The sequence below is a fragment of the Molothrus aeneus genome, chromosome 3 (assembly GCF_037042795.1).
Source record: "Molothrus aeneus isolate 106 chromosome 3, BPBGC_Maene_1.0, whole genome shotgun sequence".
Lineage (NCBI taxonomy): Eukaryota > Metazoa > Chordata > Aves > Passeriformes > Icteridae > Molothrus > Molothrus aeneus.
The window spans coordinates 12,042,956-12,063,228 of record NC_089648.1 but is presented as its reverse complement, the minus strand read 5'-3'; the positions used below and the strand labels follow the sequence as shown (position 1 = coordinate 12,063,228).

The 20,273-nt window shown below is 38.8% G+C and overlaps 1 protein-coding gene across 24 annotated transcripts in view; it reads right to left on the bottom strand.

The window, feature by feature from the left end:
• The window catches only part of NRXN1 (neurexin 1), a 678,763-nt gene that overhangs the window by 12,456 nt on the left and 646,034 nt on the right, over positions 1-20,273 (bottom strand). For 14 of the 24 annotated variants that reach the window (XM_066546261.1, XM_066546271.1, XM_066546266.1 and 11 more), the window contains one exon: positions 6,689-6,776. In XM_066546261.1, coding sequence (XP_066402358.1) covers positions 6,689-6,776 — 88 coding nt within the window. The remainder of the gene's footprint in view (positions 1-6,688; positions 6,777-20,273) is intronic. The other 10 variants (XM_066546262.1, XM_066546272.1, XM_066546273.1 and 7 more) reach the window with 1 other exon arrangement.

Genomic DNA, 20,273 nt, shown 5'->3' with positions numbered 1-20,273 from the left:
CTAACTCCAAACCACTGAGCATGTAACAGCAGGACTAACAACTGCCACTTAGAAAATTTCTCTGCACAAGAGTTGCCTCTTCGCATTGTCCGTGTATGTCTGAAGCATGAAATCAAGATTTGTGTTTCCACACAAATAATAACGCCAGTGTTTGCACCCTGAATGTTTGCTAGCTGGGATTAAACCTCAGCAGCCATTCTTATTTAACTGTTCTATGTTTGATAGAGTGAGAAGACCCAGCTTTAGCAAGGATATGCATGGGATATGAATGCACCCTCATAGTTCACACCCGAGGAAAACCGTTCATCATTTACGCACCGGCGGAGAGGCTTTTGTGTGACTTAACAGAGCCTGGTGTGATTTACAGCAGTCTGCTGTCAATATTTCTTACCACAGAGAACACTGAGCTGCTGGTATTGCCCTGCCAGAAAACCACTGTGTGCAGGGAAAACGCCACCTCCCCTGTATCCATCTATATTCCTCTGTCTGACACTAGGAATGTATGAAAATCCCAAGGAGTGGCTAGAAGTTCTACTCAGTATTCCCAAGTTTCAATGGCATGGCTGGCAAAGAGTGGCACAATGGATCAATCATGATTTTTAACCTCACTTCTTCAGATAATTAGGAAAAAAAATCTTTTTGATCAAATTCAAATTAGAAATGCCATATTTATAATTCACTATGACAGGCACTAGGACCTCAGCCTGTTGACAAAGTAGTTCAGTTAACAATAAAATAATTTGAAAAACTGAAGCATTTACTTTCTGTTCCTCTGGAGAAGGCTTTATGATTTATTTAGAAAAAATTAAATAAGCTTTAAAAGTGTTTTATCTTTAATTGAAGGAAGATTAATCTATATCTTAATCCCCTCAGTTCTTTTTTGCATAGCCATGGTAAGTGCTAACACTTGGAAAGTTTGTAAATAAAGCATAATTTTCACCCTGTAGTAGCTTATACAGAGATGACTGTGTATCACATCTAAGCACTTTAAAAGTCTAATTCAAGACAACCCAGTGATCTTTCTGGCACTGGAAATGCATATAGAACTACAGGATAATTGGACTGAGGCACAAATATTCCCTTTATGTCTCAAGCCATAATGAACACAGTAACCCTATGAACTAACTGTAATTTTATTTTTCTTTGTTTCAGCTTCTTGCACAATGAATTCCATGAAGAGCATTAAACAGGGCACTTGCAGTGATGTATAAATTATAGGAGTCACTTCACCTCCTACTGCAATGTTATCTTGCTGCCAGATGCACCAGGAATACAGTGCAGTAATTCATGACAGGAAAAGAAAGCAAAACTTCTAGTAATGAGCATAAAACACTCACAAATCATATTTCACAGCTCTGCCTGTTAGGAAAAAAGGTATCAATGGTGGGACCAAACCTAAACCATCACAAGGTGGCTGAGAATACAGGGTTCTGAGCCATCTCATCTGTCCAGCATGCTGTCACAGAGAAGAGGACATGTGTGTAGGAAGAAGTTTGCATGTAAAGCCCCACACTGTTCTGCTCACAGGATTAAGCCTTCCCCAAAGCCATGACTGCTCTCTAAGAGTCATCTGCAGCAGTGGCTTGTTCACTCTCTAGGCTGAACTGGTGCTTTGGAGATTTCTGGATGTCGCCAGTTGTTTTCTGCAATGCAATTAGTCTGGTCAATATATAGGAAAAATTAAAAACATGCTCAAAGATCAGTCCAGAAGCGCCTATCCTATTAGCCATTCTTTCCTAATAATATAGGAAAATAAATTACTTCATTTATCCCTCTGAATAAAGAATTAGGGTTAAGAAAACTAATCAGTGCTACTAGCTACCATACCTGACTGAACTCTGTCCTTTTTATCCACAGAATGGAAAAGGACAAGATCTGCCACCAATCAAACATTGCCCTGGGAAGTGGAAGCCAAAAACTGCCAGATCAAGAGATGAAGGAGTGGTTTTTTTTGGTTGCAACATGTGGAGTTCCACTGGTTGAAAGACACTTGTTTGAACCTGAAGAAAAAGCCCTCTTTCACTTTGAAGGTTACCTTCTGCTAAAATTCCCAATACCAGTGAATATACTGACTTTAAGACCACCAAAACCTCTACTTATCCCATTTCAGCTGGGGCTGTAAGAAAAGCTTTCAACCTAATTGTGAGCTTAAACCTCTTTTGAGTCACAAATTTGAGAAAGATTTAAAATTCATTTGCAGAAAAAGAACTGTTTGTGTGTTTGTCTAAAACTGTAAGACTTTTTTCCTGGTTGAGATTTCCCTGCCATTAAACTCAGTCATTTCACTTCATTTGACCCAGCTCAGACCTCTCTGCCTTTTGGAACATTTCAATAGCTACAGAAGTGGTTAGATAATAGCTAACAAATAAAATACCAGCCCAGAGTAACTGGAACAAATAAGCTGTGTAGCACAAATGCTCACTGAAACTCAGCAGAAATCAGAGCTCTATACAGAGCTCAGCACGGCTGGAACAGCAGTCCTGATGTGAAGAATGGCAATTTGTCCACCTGCAGTTTTATAACTCCTCATGTAAAATCAGTAAATTGTCCCAGATTCTTTTTTTTTTTTTGATAGGTTACCACTAAATTTTATTGTAACTTGTCTACAAAATGAAAAGTTTTTATTATGTCCTCTGTTACATGAAGTTAAGGACATATAAACTGTTTTTTTATTATTATTATTATTATTATCATCATCCTCAATATTCATGTTGTTGCTGGTATTTAGGGGAAGGTGGAGAGACTGTGAAAGCAATACTTGTTGCCTTACTACACAAAACATACTGCAAAAAAACTATGTTGACTAAGTTTTGCATGCTAATAAATTTGTTATGACTTCATCCAATTATGGCACATTTAGCAGTTTGTATACCACAATGAAATCTGCAATTATAATTTCTGTGACTTTATGTTCCAGACAAGATGATGGGATTGCTGCTCAGCAGCTCCTAATCGGGTTTACATTTTTATGTCCTATATGAAATTTGTGGCAAATTGCATCTTTCCATTTATTATTTAGCAGACAGGTGCACAGAAAGCAAAGCTGGTGGTGGCAGAGTGGGACTTGTTAGCCACTACAAACTGCAACATATTTGTACTAGGAAAAAAGCCCTATTTTATGCATAAATCTCACTAATTAGTAAAATCTGGATAAGCAGTATTTTCTATGAGATATAGGCGTACCATATTCAAACTGTTTGTTGAATAGGCTCTCATTTGGAGCTGAGAACATTGCTTAGAAACAGGCATATTATGGCCAGTCATACCAGAAATATTGAGTTATGGCTCTGTTAATATAACTGCATGGGCTTTGGCCATCCCTTGATTGAATTCCTGGTAGAAAAGTGTTGACCACACAGCCCTGAGCGCATCATCTCTTGCCATGAGATGGATTCCTTTGCTGAAGAATCCCAGACTACAGCCTCTGAAGTGAAAACACAAAAGTAAAACAGCCCTAATCATTGCATTTTCAGCCTCCTAGAATTACTTGTCAGGATAGGTAAGTTTCACCATCATTAGTGAGGATGTTGAGGAGTAGCTGTAGAGAAGCCAATCTGGTTTGTGAAAAGGGTTAAGGGGAAAAAGCTGAACTGAACCATGGGGATATTTTAAATGGAGGGACATATCCTTCTGTATCTCCTATTCCAACTGAAAAGAAAAACAATCATCAGACTCACTGCCGACAGCACTGTGCTTCTCTCCTTGAATTCCAGCCTAGTGTTCAGAGCAGCTCAAATCCACATGGAGACTGCAGTATTATGGAGATTGAGCAATGCCTACCTGACTATTCATGGAAAAGGGTTATTCATAACACTAAGTGACTAAGACTAAAACAGAGAGACTGATATGCCAGAAGTTACAACTTCAGTAACCCCTTTGGCTCAGGTATTTTCAAGTATGATAAAATGACAAGGCTGATGAAGGAAAATTAACAGCTTTTAAAAGTTGAGAGTGGGAGGATGAATGACATTTTGATGAGAAGAATGACAAATAAAATGATCCAGACAATTGAGATTATGCAGAACATAATTCCTGTGCCAATCCAAAGTTTTTTTTTTTTTTAAAGCAGTAGCAGTTGGGATCTGACAAATGAAACAGTAAAACTGTTCTCAAATAAACAAAAATGAGGAGTGTAGCTATGTGATGAATGCTAAGATAAAACAGGAAAGCTGAACACCAGCATGTAAAGCTAATGAAAATTTCTTGCTGAAAAACTAACATTCACATCCCTTTCCTGAACCATATCTTGGATAGAAAAAATAAGCTGTCAGAAAGTTTCATTTCACCTCTCCCATTCTTGCACCCACCAGCTAAATGACTCTGCATGGCTCAGGACTACCAAACATTGCAGCCTCAGAGCTCAAATTACCTCAGAGAAGGATTATTCTAAAATTTCATTGGCTTTCAGTGAGCTGTAAGCCTGAGAAAATATAAATACAGCTTTAATACCCAGGTGATTTGGAAAATTATTTAGTGCTATGTAACCAATATATTGCTTTAAAATTACCTTATAAAATAAAATAACACCCCCTTAAATGTCAATTTGTCTACTGAACAGCACTGCCTGAGTTAACTACAGCAACTGGCATGAATGAGCTCAGAGTCATAAGAGCTTCTGCACTGACTCATACTGGACAGGACAGTCTTGCTTAACTCAAGAATTTGTAAATGAGAATGAAGGTGCAGGAAAAACAAATATCCCTGAATATCTTGATCCAAATGTCTGAGACTTCTGTGACTGAAATATCTCCCTAAGAGGTACAAAACTGTGTGAGTGTAACTGTTGCTACTCAGTTTTAAGAACAATCATTCAATTTAATGGAATTTTGAAAATTACCCTGAAATCCTTTAATTGTAAAACAAAAGAAAATTATCCTGAAGTATCATCATCAAATCTGTAAATTGGTTCTTGGAAGGGCTCAAGTGCCATCCTGCAGATCTGCCAGACACTAACACAAGTCATATATGCCTTTACTTCAGTTTAAGTAAATAATTCTTGCATGTGGGTATCAAGTTTTGTGACTTAAAATAGGAACCATGCATTTGCATATGAAGAAAAATTTAATTTGTCTTAGGGCTATATAGACGTTTCTTCTGCCCCAGATTTTGGCATCATAAGATGGCTCTTAGTTGCTATTTGCATGAATATATTAATCTAAAATTAAATTGATTTCTACTCAAGCTAAATATGTTACTGCACAGCAAATAGATCTTAATTCTTTTACTATTAAGTGAAGTAGCAAGCACCAAAGATTACCAAATTACCAGAGACAACTAGCAGTGGGTGTGCTACCAAACAGCACAGAATTCAAGGGAATTCTGGGGAAAATTCTAAGGAAAACTGAGATATATCTATATGGCTGTTCACTCAGGAAATATAAAACCTAAACCAAACCAACAAAGAAGCAGGAATAATTCATTGAACTATCTAAGATTATTTTAAAGCATAGGAAGTTTTGCAGTCCTTTCACTTCAATGATAAACGTTGGGATTTTTAGAGATGGTACATAGTATTTAACTAAACCTAATTGAGGATAATTGAACCTTTGGAACAGATTGCCCACAGAAGTTGTGGGTGCTCCATCCCCTGAAGTGTCCAAGGCCAAGCTGGATGGGGTTTTGAGCAACCAGGTCTAGTGGCAGGTGATCCTGCCCATGGCAGGGGTTTGGGACTAGATATAGTTAAAGACTTCTTCCAACCCAAGTTTTCCCATTATTTCACAGAGAATTACTACCAAATCTCCACTATTCAGCAGAATAGGAAATACATGGCCAAAACACTATCAATTTTTTGTTTCATGGCAAATACTAAAATATCAAAATATCTTGTTTCTGGTTACAACTAAAACATACACTCTGAATAGGCTTGTCTTGTCAAAAAAAAGAAATGAAATTTGAGACTGTTGTAGTCTATGTCTTCAGGCTTTATCTATCTACACAAAATTTCATGCCACTAACAGAAGTAAAAATAAATTCAACCCTATCTTCCAGTGCATGAAGGCAGCCTATAAGAAAAATGGAGAGGGACTTTTTACAGGACCTGACAGGACATAGAGAAATGGATTCAAACTGAAGTACACTAGGTTTAGATTTGATATTAGCAAAGAATTCTTCCCTGTGAGGGTGGTCAGGCATTGGAACAGGTTTGCCAGAGAAGCTGTGGATGTCCCATCCCTGGAAGTGTTCAGGGCCAGGTTGGATGGAGTCTTGAGCAACCTGGTCTAGTGAAAAGTGTCCTTGACCACATCAGGAGGATTGGAACTAGATGATCTTTAAGGTCCCTTCCAACCCAGGCCATTCTACGATTCCATGACATAACATGACATTTTCAATATGATATTTTTATCTTATTGAGGGCAATGCTTGAGGCACAAACAATAGCAATACCTTCCTGCTAAATGAAGCTGCACTTTCTTTATCACTACACAGTTGCAAAGGCCCTAGAATGCCCTTCCTAGTCCAGCCTCAGGTCCTCAGCCAAGCCATAACTTTGCTCAGGCCATGACATGTGCTCCCATCTGATGTCTTGGATCTGACTCTTCCTCTCTGCTAACACCCCCATGTGTAGAAAGGGCCCAATTCAACCTCTCCTTGCCATGCACAAAAGGACTGTCCTGCTAGCTGGGTCTCTGGGGACTGGGGCATGCAAATATGAAAGAAAAGAAAGTAATAAAAAAAGTTGACTAACCTAACCCACCTGAGCTCGGCTCACAGGGATCGATGTCCTCATCATCGCTAGGACATTCAGCCGAGGCCACCAGGATGTCATCTGAAGTCTGCAAAGAAAATAAGAGTCAAATAGATGTACTTGAATTGGCTGACCATGTTGTAAGTTTCTCACCAGCACGTCTTCTTCTTTTTTTTTCTTTTATTTTTGGAATTTATGCAAGGCCCAGAGCATTTCAGACTTAAAGTGTAATGGTGCAGTGACACTCTCCAACTCTGTATTAATGGGACTTTGCTTTTCAATTTGCACTTGTCAGGATTTAGAATTGCGTTAGATATCCAGTGTGGGTACTTACACATTTTAATTTTTTTTTTTTTTGTAATAAGGACAGAAAGTAGAAGGACAGAATATGTATATTGAGGCTGCTGGTCTTCCCTCTTTATCTCCAATATCTCTACTATGATATTACTGAGAACACTGAGGGCATTAAAATACAAGGCAAAATAATGAACTGCCTGCAGTGCAGCTGTTAAAACTATTATAAATGTAGTGATGTTTTCTCCATTAACTGCACTTGCTTTCTCAGATGTAGAATCAAGAAAAAAGGAAAAGAAGCAAACATATCTCTCACTGAGCTGTAAACTATTTAATGAAAAGAAACTCAAGGAAAGAAAACAATAATAAATGCATATATGCTAGAAATTATTATGGTATTTTCTTAAATAAGTGAAAACCTCTTATTTTCTTAAATAAGTGAAGCACAGCATGAGTGCTATGATTAGGTCCCAGAGCCAAAATGCATTTGGACAATTTTTTGTATAAAGAAATTATATAGATCAAGACAAAGGAGACAAACCGGTGGATGTATGGTAAAACAGACCACAAAAGTTCAAAAATGAACAGGGGAATTCCTATCTACTGCTTCTTACAGTGCAAGAACAAGGAGATATTCAGTGAAACACTGAGACAATCAATCAGTCAACATGAAGAAATGAATATCTTTTCAAGCCACCTCTGAGAACAGTCATTTAGAAATGTGCTAAGAACGTCTACAGTAATTCAGGGAAATAATAGGAGGGAAATATAAACTGTCATGCACCTGGCCATTACTCAAGAAATTACTAAAGAGGTTAGGAAGACGTGTTTCCTATGGGTGAGGCGTTTCATAACTGTCCATTTCAAACTTCTGTTCACCTCACTGAAGGAAGTACATGGAGAGAATAAAATACTACATCATATTCAAACAAGAGGCTCAGGATGTAGCAGGCAAAAAGCCATTCTTGGATTCATGTATGATAACTATGCCAACAGCCCATTTCAGTGAATGCAAAACTTTCTTCCTTTATCTCTCCATAGGTATAGAGGAGGGACACAAAATGCATGAAAGTTTTCCTTCATCAGTTTAAATCTGAAGATGTAAAAATTTTATAGCTGTGCAGAAGGGCCAAAGCCTAAGCAATGCTGTTTATCATTATTATTCTAACCAGAGTTTTAAAGCGAAGCATATTACAGTAATAGGCTTTACTTTGTCATGCTTCAAGAATATTAATGAATATAAGCTTTCAGCACTTCTCTGAAGTAGGAAAGTGATACAGGAATACATTCATTAATATGTGAGGCATAACAAAGAAAAGCCCATAATAATAATAATCATAATATATTTTAGAGGTAAAAGACTGAGGCATAACGGAATGAAGTAACTTGCTGAAGGTAATCAAAAAGGCTATAGACAACAGCTATGTTTGGATGCCATAATCACAAAAATTATCTTTCCTTATAGCTGAGAAAATGTGTAGCTAGAGGAAACAACTGTAAACCTGAAATACTGCCAAAATTAGGTGGCAGATTTGCAAGATTTAAAAAACACAAAACACCCCAAAAAAAGCTTTCTAGTTGTCCTTCATTTCTACCACGTAGAAAACCAAAGTTGTAACAAAAGCCAACTACAAACACCCTCCTGAATTTCCAATGTCTATTTCTTTTTCCCAGATGACAACCATTTAAGCTTGAAAACCAGTAGCTTGGTCTCTTTGAGAAAAATTTCCTATTTTTTTATATAAAGAAAAAATAACCAAGTAACCAACAAAGCCTGCCCATAAGAAAATATCTCTATACTGTAAACCCCACAACCATTAGGTATAAAAACATAAGTACCATGCATCTTCCGAAGAGTTTCAACTTGGTAAGTGAAGCAGCAGGGTCAAATTTTTCCTTTTGCCCACAACACTGGACAAGACAATAATTTTATGACCTGTAGCCAGAATTCTGAATATTTATCAATAGATCACTGAGGAGCTCTACACAAATACCATTTAACAGAGAGGATCACATGCATACCCAACAGTCACATCAAGAAATGGTCTCAGACCTAATGGTCTGACTGGAATTTTGATGAGGGGTGCTTTGGCCCTTGTACAGATGAGTCACTCTTGTAACCTGAGTGACCCAAAAAGAAATGATCAGACAGATTTATGGGATTATTGCCGTGTTTCTGATTACTCTTGATATAGGACAGCATGGTAAGACTTTAGGTAATTCTACTTCTTTGTACAATTTGTGGTACGTTCAAAATTCTGGTAATTCAAAATCACCAGAAAAATAATGCACTTTAAGTATTTTCATGTCTGAGGGATACTTTGCTCAGCTACTTATAAGAGAGTGTCAAAACTGTCTTCATAAGTGACACTAATTCCAATCTATAGAAAGAGTATTCATACTTCTACAGGAAAAAGGGTTGTTCTTGAATGATAAAAATGCATGCATATTATGGGTACAGAAATGAATAATACCTTAAATAAATGCAAATATAGAATGTTGAGAAAGACTTCATTAATGTCTCAGCGTATTAAAAGAAGTAACGTGTGTTTCAAAGTCAAGACTCGGTATAAAACTCATTTTCTTGCAAGCAATAATCAAGTATCAGTAGCTGAATAAGAAGCAAAGTGATAAGATGATGTGAAAAGTGTTTTTCTTCAGAAAAATATCTGAAGAAGAATTCGAGTTTTAGTACCAATTAAAGGACGTGTCACAACCTGCCCCATTCACCCTTTTCCCCAAATCCAAACAGCCCTTTGCTGCTACTCATTCATATTTTCAGAGAAAAGGGCAAAGGAGCTGTGAAAGGCAGGTGAGCTAGCACTGACCATGCTACAAAAGAAAGCTATTGGTCTGCCTGACAGAATTCAAAATGGGATTCAGAATTAGCTAAAACACTAGAGAATGTAGAGAATACATAAATTAAACACTGTGGGCCAGTTACTTTCTGGAGTTATTTCTGCAGAAGAGCTTTAATTGATGCGAATTTACCTGAAGAGAGAGCAGAATTTAGACCTGAGAGTGTCAGACAGACATGGAGTGCAGATCAATAATGCAAGATAAATTAATGTGTTTTACTGAGTTGACATTATCTTTTCCTCATGCTTTTTAATTTGGATGGGAAGATTTAAAACAAATCAGTTCTCCTAAGTGAATTGCCATTGTTGCTAGCATTATGGCTAATTTACAGGACACTGCTTCAAGCATTCTCATTAATCAAGGATTTAAAAGTCAGTGGAAAATCCCTTGTTTACAGTGAGTGCCTAATAGGATAACATCCAACTGCTATCATCAACATACACGATTGGATTAGAATGTGTCTTAGGTGGGTTGTTCAAATTCATTTAAAAGGTGATACTCCAGTTGTAAGAAATTTTAAAAATAATTAAAATAGTAGGTGTACAGAGTAAAAAGTCAGGTAGAATTTCTTTTAATTGCTTCTTCTTTTCTTTGTGCATTTTCAGAGATTTTTCAGATTCATTTTGCAGCTATGACTGTAGGATTTAAAATGCAGTCCACTGTAAAATGTGGATTCTCAGAAAGTTGGACATCTGTACACATATCAAAAAAAGCTTACAATTAACATGGCAATGAAAAAATGGAGCCAAAAAATTCCACATTTAGTAAAACTAGAATTCATTGCAGAATGTTGGTTCTGACAAATATTCAGGGTGTGGCCCCTGCAGGAATAGGTCTTGCTTACATCAGCTACGTCTGCTTGCAAAAATAAAGAAATTGGGATTTGTCTCTCAGCCAAGAGACAGTTTAAAATACCACCAATCTGCCACCTTGCCTGAGGAAGGAAATGGTGACTATTTCAAGAAAGCTTCTGGCCAGATGAAAAAATGATGCTGTAGTCATGGCTTAAATGCAGTGACAATCTGTAGCTATGGATAAATATCAAGCTGCCTCAAAGGTTACTATCCCTGGTTCAAAACTAGTACCAAAAAATGTCTGTGCCCTTCTAATAGTGATCTCTGAATGCTATGTCATTAAAAGAAATAATTGGAAATGAATAAACAATACAGGAAAGTAATTTTTTATTATTACTCATTTTTTTGCATGACTGAGATTAAATACACACCAACTTACTCCGTTTTTATGTATGAAGTCTACTATACCTGAGGGTATGAGAGAAATATGACCTAAAAATTAAATCAGCAATCTGAGCTGTGCATTCATTAACAGTATAATGGATCCTGCATATTTTCTGCTGTAGTATGGCACCAGCTCTCCTTTAAATCATAGCACCCTACAGCTACTCTGAATATAGTTTATTCCTTTCTTGTTCAATAATATACTTTATCCAATGAGAACTGCGAGCAAATCCAAATTACACAATAGCTAAAAACTAGCAGTCCTAAATTATTATATGAATTATAAGCAGCACAACCCCTTATGACTACTCTTTAAATTATTTCAGATGAGAACTTCAGCTGCGTAACTCAGAAAGACGCTTATTTATTTGTACAGCTCTGGTGCTGAATGCCAGCAGAGACCAGTGCTGTTGTGCCTGGTGCCAAAGGCAGCTGGAAAGCAAAGGTTCTGCTCTGAGGAGCTTTGAGATTGATTTTGGACAGCAAATGAGTGGGAGAGGGAGCAGAGGATGAAGGGTCAGGTGAGGATGCTACTGAGAGGCGCTGGCAGTTACACAGTGGATCTGATCTAGCACATTTCCCAAAATTATGCTCCCATAGAGCAGGAAGGAAGGTCAGAAAGAAAGCAGGCACAGGAAAGCCAGGCAGGAGCCTGTGGCTGGCCAAGGAGATGCTGGGAACAGATGGTGCCTGGTGAGCACTGCCGAGGCTGCGAAGCCTCTCCGAGGAAACTCCGCCTGTTTGGAGGCGTCTGGTGAGTGTGGAGATGAGGACAGGCAGGGTGGCACAGACACAGGCAGGCAGCATCCATGGATAGGATCGAGGGCATGGTCAAGGCAGGGGAAGATGGAGCATGGTTGTTTTGGGAGGGGAACTAACAAAGGAAGTGAAAAATTATTGGTGAGGTCACGAGAGCAAAGGAGACAAGGTGGCAAAAGGACACAAGGGAGGTGATATCAAGAGATGCGATTATGTGAAGATTAATGGGTAAGAATCCAATGACTGTTAGCAAATGACTGTCTGAAAACATACTTTCAGATGTAGACAAGGAAATTAAACCTCTTATTCTCCTTTTCCCCTTTTCTATAATGCTTAATTATCATCTCTGCTTGCTTCATTTTTCCTCCTGAAAACAAAGCTTATTAGAATAATTGCAATTTATTTCAGAGAGAATCAGCTACAAGTGATTTTTAAACATAAAGATCTGCCTCAATTTGGCAAAAGCCTATATAGCTACAACCACTGTATAAAGAAAGGTTTTGGAAACCCAACAGATAAATACTACTGTCTTATTCATTAGCTGTGGCAAACTTTCCTTGAAAAATATGGTTCATGCAACACCTACATAATGGAACTCAGAGCAGTGCTTTTTGTACTTTTGTACTGGACACATTAATTTCTGAGGCAGAAAGGGACTTTCCCAAAAACTAATCCCTTGCATATATTCCTTTTCCCCCGTTTTTCCCCTTTAAATGGACAAATAAAGTAACCTACATCAATGGGAGTGCTGGCAGAAACCAACATGGTATGAAACATCACAAAAGACTTCATGTGGAAAAACTCAGATTTCGTCTTTCCAGGATGGGATTAACTGCACAATCTTCTAGCTGAGACTGCATAATTTGAATTTAATTCTCAGTGTAAGAAGCAGATCTTCATGACTGGTCCTTGAGACAGTTGTGGAAAGAAACTCGAATATGTCACATTAATCAGGTGTACTCCTCATCTGGTGTTAATAACCTGCCACTGCATGAGGCAGTTTGCAGGGAAAGAGGCAATAGTGATGTAACAGTAATATCAGCTCTAGATGATTTGCTGTTTAGACAACTGCCTGGAACATTTTATTTAACCTGCTATAGGTCAAACAAGTACATGTGCATCAATTGCTGCTCGTCCACCCACATCCAAAAAGTACTTTCTCAGCACTGTACTGCTGAAAAACGTTATTTCTGGACATGGGTATTAAAATGCAAATATTTCAAGCACATGCACAATATTTATTAAATCTTTTGCTAACTGCTGACATGTTATTACCCTGTAATGTGAAAATACAGTAACTGAAAATCGAAACACTTTCTCAAAACTGGCTGTGATTTAATTAATACTACCATGTTATTTCTTGAATTGTCAGTGTTTGACGCTGGGAGAAAGCAAAAGCCCTGATTAATAAGTTCCTCACACAGGAGAAAAAAAAAGGAAAAGAAACCTTGAGGTTATAGCAACCAAATAAAATAAGGCCTTTCAGTCAGTGAAATGAGCGCTGTAGAAATTAAACTCAGAGGTGTAGGTGAAAAGCTCAAGATGATGCCTCAGATGCCCTGCAGGGCACCTTCAGCCTCTGTCCTCAAATCCCAGCAGTGAGGGGAACACACCTGCTCCACACAGCAAAACGGAGTCACCTCAATTCTAGCCTCCACCTCTCCACATACAGACAGTTTATCTTTCTGCACAATAACCTTAAAATCCATGGTATTCATTCCATGCAGAAAGACTTTTGTATTATTTCTCCAGCCAACCTCCTCCACACAAACATCTAAATTCTCATGGGCAAAATTGCCACAAATAATGGGAATATATTTGAGAAACGGATTTATAGTAAAATAATGTCAACAAAACTGTGTGCCTTTAAGCTCGGAATTTGAATTTAATTGCCTTTGTCAGAGTCACTGATCTCATCTGTAAAGAAGCAGAAGCAGAGCTGAGAAATCCACATGCTGGCAAAGGTACAACATTTTACCTGGACAGCCAGGCAGCACTCTGCACTAATCTTCAAAAATTAAAGTGTTACTAATTAAAAAATAAGAAAATAATCCAAACATTTTCTTAGGTCATGTTCCTTACCTCCTGCAACATATGGATTAAGTTAGTTTCACAGATGTAGACCAAAAGCAATTTCTATATTAATTTTATTTAAAAATATCACATTTCTTGTCCCCTTTTGAAACTTTTTGGATTTGATGCCTAGAAAATGATCCCATTGTTTTTCTTCTGTGTTTCTCTCCCAGCTGGGTAACAAATGAAAATGCACACATCTCCAATAATACAGTTTTCCCTGGCCACTCTTCCATATTTAAGGGCTTTACAAGGAGATACTTAATAGAACATTCAGTGTTTAACAACAGGGGCACTTTGGACTTCTCTTCTTGAAACAAGCTGATCCTGCACTAGCTGTGGCTCTTGGAAGCAGAGCAAGCAGCAGCCACACAGAGTACCAAGAATAGGAGAAGGAGTTTTATTTTTTTGAGGTAATTTGATATTTGCATCAAGGAACAACTGGTATTTACCACGAATGTTGGACTAATGCTCAAAGCAGTGCTGGCTGCAATCAAGAGTGAATCGTCCATCTCCCACATGCTTCACATCAAGGCCAACTCATGCCATAACCCCCTGAGCACAAGGAGTCATGTCAGCATCATGAATATCTTTGTGTTGATTAAGGCCTAAATTTGTTGTGCAGTGCCAGATGAAAAGACCAGGGTTTGATTTCCTTTCCAAAAAACCAGTTTGGCGCTGTCTTGCTTCTGACTGGTTCAGAAATATAGGTACAGTAAAAGGACAAAACTGCTTCTATCTGACAACATTGGCATGGCTGGCTGGGAATGAGCAAGGAATGAGCTCTCTACCATGGGTTCACTGTTCCCTTTGCTCCACCTTGCCCTCTCCCTCCCTCCTGCAGTGGGGCTGATGGAAGCAGGAGCTCACTCCCTGCTCTCAGGGCCCTTGGGAACTGCTGGCTGACCCCTCAGCTTGGTCTGACCCAGAGCCCAGAGCAATCCACATGAAGACACAGGCACAACTAGCCCACAGCTAATTTTTCTCTCATGCTGGATCAAAAAAAAAACCAAAAACCACAGATGGAGAGATGTGGCACAAAACTGGATTTTATCTCTTGAAAGCAGGCACTGCTATGCAACATGCCAGTTACCAAAACCATGGGCACCTAATTGCATAATGCCTATTATTTATACTGTGCCATTTGTGAAAGCTGTCATGGCTGCTTGGATGAAGAACAAATGAGTCACTGCCTTACTCCTTTCTCATCTAACTTTTAGATTCACAGTGGTGTAACATTTCTGGTTCCAGAAATAGTTTTGTTGGCTGATTTTCATTCTGCAATTACAAATAGTTCTGCCATGGATCATACTGATCAGAAGAAGCTGTGCTACTTTTCAACTTACCTGTTTCACCCTTATTTCCCCCAGGTAATGAAAATAGGTTGAAAACAAGAGACAGATAATCTGTGAGTTCTTTAAAAGTCTCTTGTGCTTTCTTTCCAAGATCCTTTCCAGAACATCCATATTCCTCTCCCATAAACACCATAGTTCATTCCAGAGCAAGAACAACAAAAATACACTTTGATTTTTGTTTTGTTTTTACATTTGCACTGAGCCTAAAATATATGGAATAGAATGCAGTTGATGAAATGCAATCCTATTATTTTCTCCTAGGCGAGAAAATTATTTTGCCTCTAAGTACGAGGGAAATGTTTCTGGGCATTATGCTTTTATTTTCTGCTATCATTTTATTTTTAGCCATCTCTTTTGCTGAAGCAAACATTTTGGTCTCCATTAATTCTGAACTCACAAAACACAGAGGAGACAGTTTTGTATTAACTCAGAGAGAGACTCTGCTTATTAAATGGCAACATTACAACAGCGATAGCAAATCTTTTAATTTATATCCCTGTATTACCAATCACATGTACAGAGATTGTCGAATTTTTGGAATATGACTCTTGCTGCATTTGTATTTATCTCAGAAAACTCAGGCACAGCATTATTAAAGCCTTCAAAATTGACAATTTGAGTTTTTGTCAGGGAAGTGGGGTTGCTTTTAATTGACCATTGAGCTGCTAGTGTAGCCTTTTTTGTTGTTGTTGTGGAGCTTTGGGTTTTTTTGCAATTTAATCACAAGTTTTAAGACCATTCTTAGCAAAACGTTAGTAAGTCAGAGAAATGACTGAAATCAACATTGGACACTTTTAAGACTCAGCTGGGCTGGTTGATCCTTGAAGTCTCTTTCAACCTGGTATTCTGTAGTTCTATGGTTCACTGAGTTATGACAATATACAGCAAAGTTAGAAAGGTACTAACTATGAACTGCACTTCCATCTTTTTTTTACAGTTACAGTACTGCCAGTTTTACTCACTATGAGTCTCCCTGACTGTTAAATTGTGTCACACAAGAACATCTTGGTCTACTGATATCCACGGGAATTTTTTTACACGTCTCAAAAGAGGGGAAGGCAAGGAAAGCCCTTCAGAAGGAATACTTTCTGAAACTCACATGGAGTCACTGTTCTCACTTAGCATGTTTTCAAGGGGGAAAAAGCTTTCTTAACTTGTCAGCAACTGCTTAAACTACTAGACTGCTTTTTAGCCATTTAGGTAAACCAGCCATCTCATCTTGCTCCAGAGACAAGTGAGAGATTGAGACAATAGAGGAAACATGGGGTGTCCTATTCAACACTGACCCACCCATACCATCTTCTTCAAGTTCATTTGAGCATGTCTCAGGCTCAAGGCAAATTATTGTAAGTCAGTCAGATCAGGAAAGAATCTGCTAATATCCCTCTCTCAAGTCCAGTTTACTCTACTGAAGGAAAATGAGCACCAGTCCAACTGCCAACGCTGTCCCTCCTCAAGTTTTACAATAAAGAATAAATTTAAACTTCAGGGTCCAAGAGGGCACACTGTTCTTCCCCAGATATTAGATCCTTTGCCACATTTTATCCCTAACTATCACCAGTTTTCACATATTTACCCAGAGCAGGGAAAGCAAAACTGAAGCTGTTTTCTGCACTAATCTCTCTTTGAAGCACAGCCTTTTTCAAATGTAAAGCGCTCAGTTCTACTGCTAAAAAATCCCCACATTTCCTTATCTTAATGTTTTAATTAAAAAAACTCAGACAGTAATGGCAGGACCAGGGAATATACTGAGGAAATAACCTTCTAGTTCTGCAGAGATGAGAAATGTTCTACAGAGGAGCTGCATTCTGCAAATACAACTTGGTAATACTAACAAGAATTAGTTAGCTACACATGCTCTGGAAAAAGACAATGCCTAATTGCCTTTCAATTAAAACATGTTTCATTAAAGCCACTGTTTTAGAGATACTATTAATTACACAGTTTCTGAAACTGTACATTTATCACAGAGGTGTTTGGGTTTGTTAATGATGCTTTTATTTCATAAGAGCAGTCAAAATTCAGGTGAGAAACGCGCTCCAGGAAAGCAGCAGGCTTTGCACAGCTGGGAGATGCTCCAGGTGATTGCTGGGATATTATTTACAAGCAGATGTTATTTATAACCACATTGTTGACCAGGGACCTCCTTTTTCATCACATGTGTGGAAATCTGTGCAGGTTAAGAAAAACTGCATCTCACACAGGAGGTAGTTGGGTTTGGGACCTAAAAATATGGTCCTGCTTTAAAGGATAAGTAGTGGCCTTCCAGTACCAAAGAGAGGAGCTGAGGCTGGGAAGACACTTTCTCTCCAGCTGTCCATACTGCTGCTGATGGCATTTGGGTGGTGTGGAGGAATAGGCTAGACTTGAGTAGGAAGGAGAGAAAAACCAGGCTCAGAACAATGGCAAGATGGGATACCGAGATGAAGGGCCAGGAAAATGTGGAAAGTAACTGAGGTAAGCTGTTGGAGGATTTGGGAGGAGAAATGAAATTGTGCTCCGGCTGTAAGTCTGGAGGAACATAGACCATTACAAAGGGAAGAGAGGATGAGGGGAAAAAAGAGCTACAGTAAATCAGCAAAGTGGCACATGGAGAGCCATGGAGAACTGTGGGTGGGGGGAAGTTTGGGATAAGGACAAAGCATGCTGGACCAGTTGTTGGAATTATTACAGATTGGAAAAATTACAGACTTGTAGCCATTGGAGCCGGCACCAAGATTTCAGCTTTCCTTTCACTGTCAATCATAATCTGCTAATCACTCTAGCAAAGACTTCAATTTTCCAGCAGATGTCTGGCCCACTGGGATCCATCATTTAAAAGACATAAGGTAAGGCAGAGATATGCCAGGTGAATCCACAGGCTCCAGAGTCCATTTCAGGGTGTCAGTTCTGTGGTGCATAGCAGAACAGGTTTCTGATGTTTGTTTTGAAAGGAACTCAGAAAACCACGATACAAAACATTTGAATTGGAAAATTTTAAGTGTGAAAGGGAATGAACACCCAGCAATTAAGAGATGCCAGAACTCAAGTCTGACACAAAGCCTTAATTCACATGGCTTATGTCTGCACAATCTGATGCCATCTTAAATAAAATGCTGGTACAGATTAATAATAACACATTTGAATGTCAGCTGGTGTAAAGCCACACAGTTCTAGAGAAACAAAATGTTCACACTTCAGTTGTGCATCTGGCCCATAATTTCTTGTGATATTGTTTAAAACTGAGAGCCCAAGCCCATAGGGAATTATCTTAAACTTGAGTGTGCCTAAGGCTACGTACTAATCGCTGTTCTTACTGCAGCATGGCACGCTTCTGAGTCATACTGCAAAGCCAGGTTTGCTGTGAGGTAATCCAAAAAAAAAAAAAGTTAAAATTATTAAGTCACAAAAAGTCTGGATTTTTGACCTTCATTATTACATTATGAGCAATAGCTAGGAATATGGCAGAGAATTTAAAATAGGATTCTCATTTAAAATGAGAAATTAACCATCTATGCACACCCCAGTTATTCAGTATGGCACTGTATTTTAACAAGGTCTTCCCATTTCCTGGCAGGAACCTATCAGTTATCTGTTAAAATTGCTTTTCATAACACCTTATAGCTGTTGAAATACAGCAAGGAAAATACAAATACAAAAGCAAGGAAATTTCATTTGACTGGAGTGCAAACAGCAAGATAGTGCAAGATTCCTCTTTAAAAATAAAAAGAATTTCATAAGACCCAGGCTCAAACTCTGATGGATGCCTAGAAGTTCTTGCTGTTGCAACTAAAACATTCAGCTGACTCCCTAAATAGGCCTGCTATGTCAGGAAAGGCTATAATTAAACTCCCTGAGTCTGTCACTCTTGTCTATATGGGAATGTTACACTGTGATATAAATGAAGTTAATTAAAACTGGTATAACTCCCAGGTGCATAAATTTTGTTGGGAAAAGACCCAATGTTTTGTGCATAGCTTTGGAGGGCAGGGAAGGCACCTCCAGCCAGCCCATGGGTTTGCTCAGAGCATGCAGAGGGGGAGGTGGAGCTGCATGGGTTCATCTGTCCCCGTGTACTGGCAGCAGTGGGATGTGTCAGACCCTTCACGGGAACAAGCTGTTACACTCACACTGACATCTCACTGTGTCTGACTGCAGAGCAAACTCCACTACACTGCAGCTCCTCAGATTGAGCTCTCCGGCCTCTCACAGCCATGCACTGCTGTCAGGAGAGCAAACCGTGCGACCAAAACGATGCAGGCAAGCGTGTGAGAGAATCTGAATTCCATCAGACCATTGCAGTCCTTCACTCCCTGGGTGCTACACCACGAGGCACCCAGGCAGTTTGTCACTGTTGGCATGCCCTGGGTTCCTCCTGTTGGACAGCAGTCCAAGGGTCACATTCAAGCCTACATTCAAGTCTCTTAAGCTTTTATGAGTCTAAGAAAACTTCAATACTGTCTCCTTTCAGCATTGCAGCACAACACCTTCATACCCAAAGGTGTTTTTTTTCCTTTCTCCCCCATTTTTTAAACATCTTTACAACAACATGCAATCATTAGACTCCCCAGATATCTTAGATTCCCCAGATTCCTTAGATCTGAAAAAAGCTATAAAACTACCTTCGCACATTGCCTGTTATTGATTTCTCCTGTCTTTAGTATTCTATGGTCTCATGCAAGGGACTCAACCTCCTCCTCCCCTGCTGTTCTCCTGAGGTCTGTCCTTTGGAGCATGGGACCTCTCTCTTCTCCCTAATATCTCTGCAAAATCTATTTTTTATAACCTCTGCTCACCTTTGTGTCCCTGCTGAAAGATTTCTAATTAGCCTGCTCGGATGATCGAAGTCCTCTGCTGCCCTCAGTGCTCTCCCTTTTGCAGTCATTGTTCAGACTTCACTGCACCAGTCCGAGAGCCTGGCTGAAATTATTTCATCTGTTGCTCTCTGATCATCATAATGATAATGGAGTAACAGTCTTCACTTAATGTTGCCCATGTATCATGAACTTTATTATCTGTAATAACGCT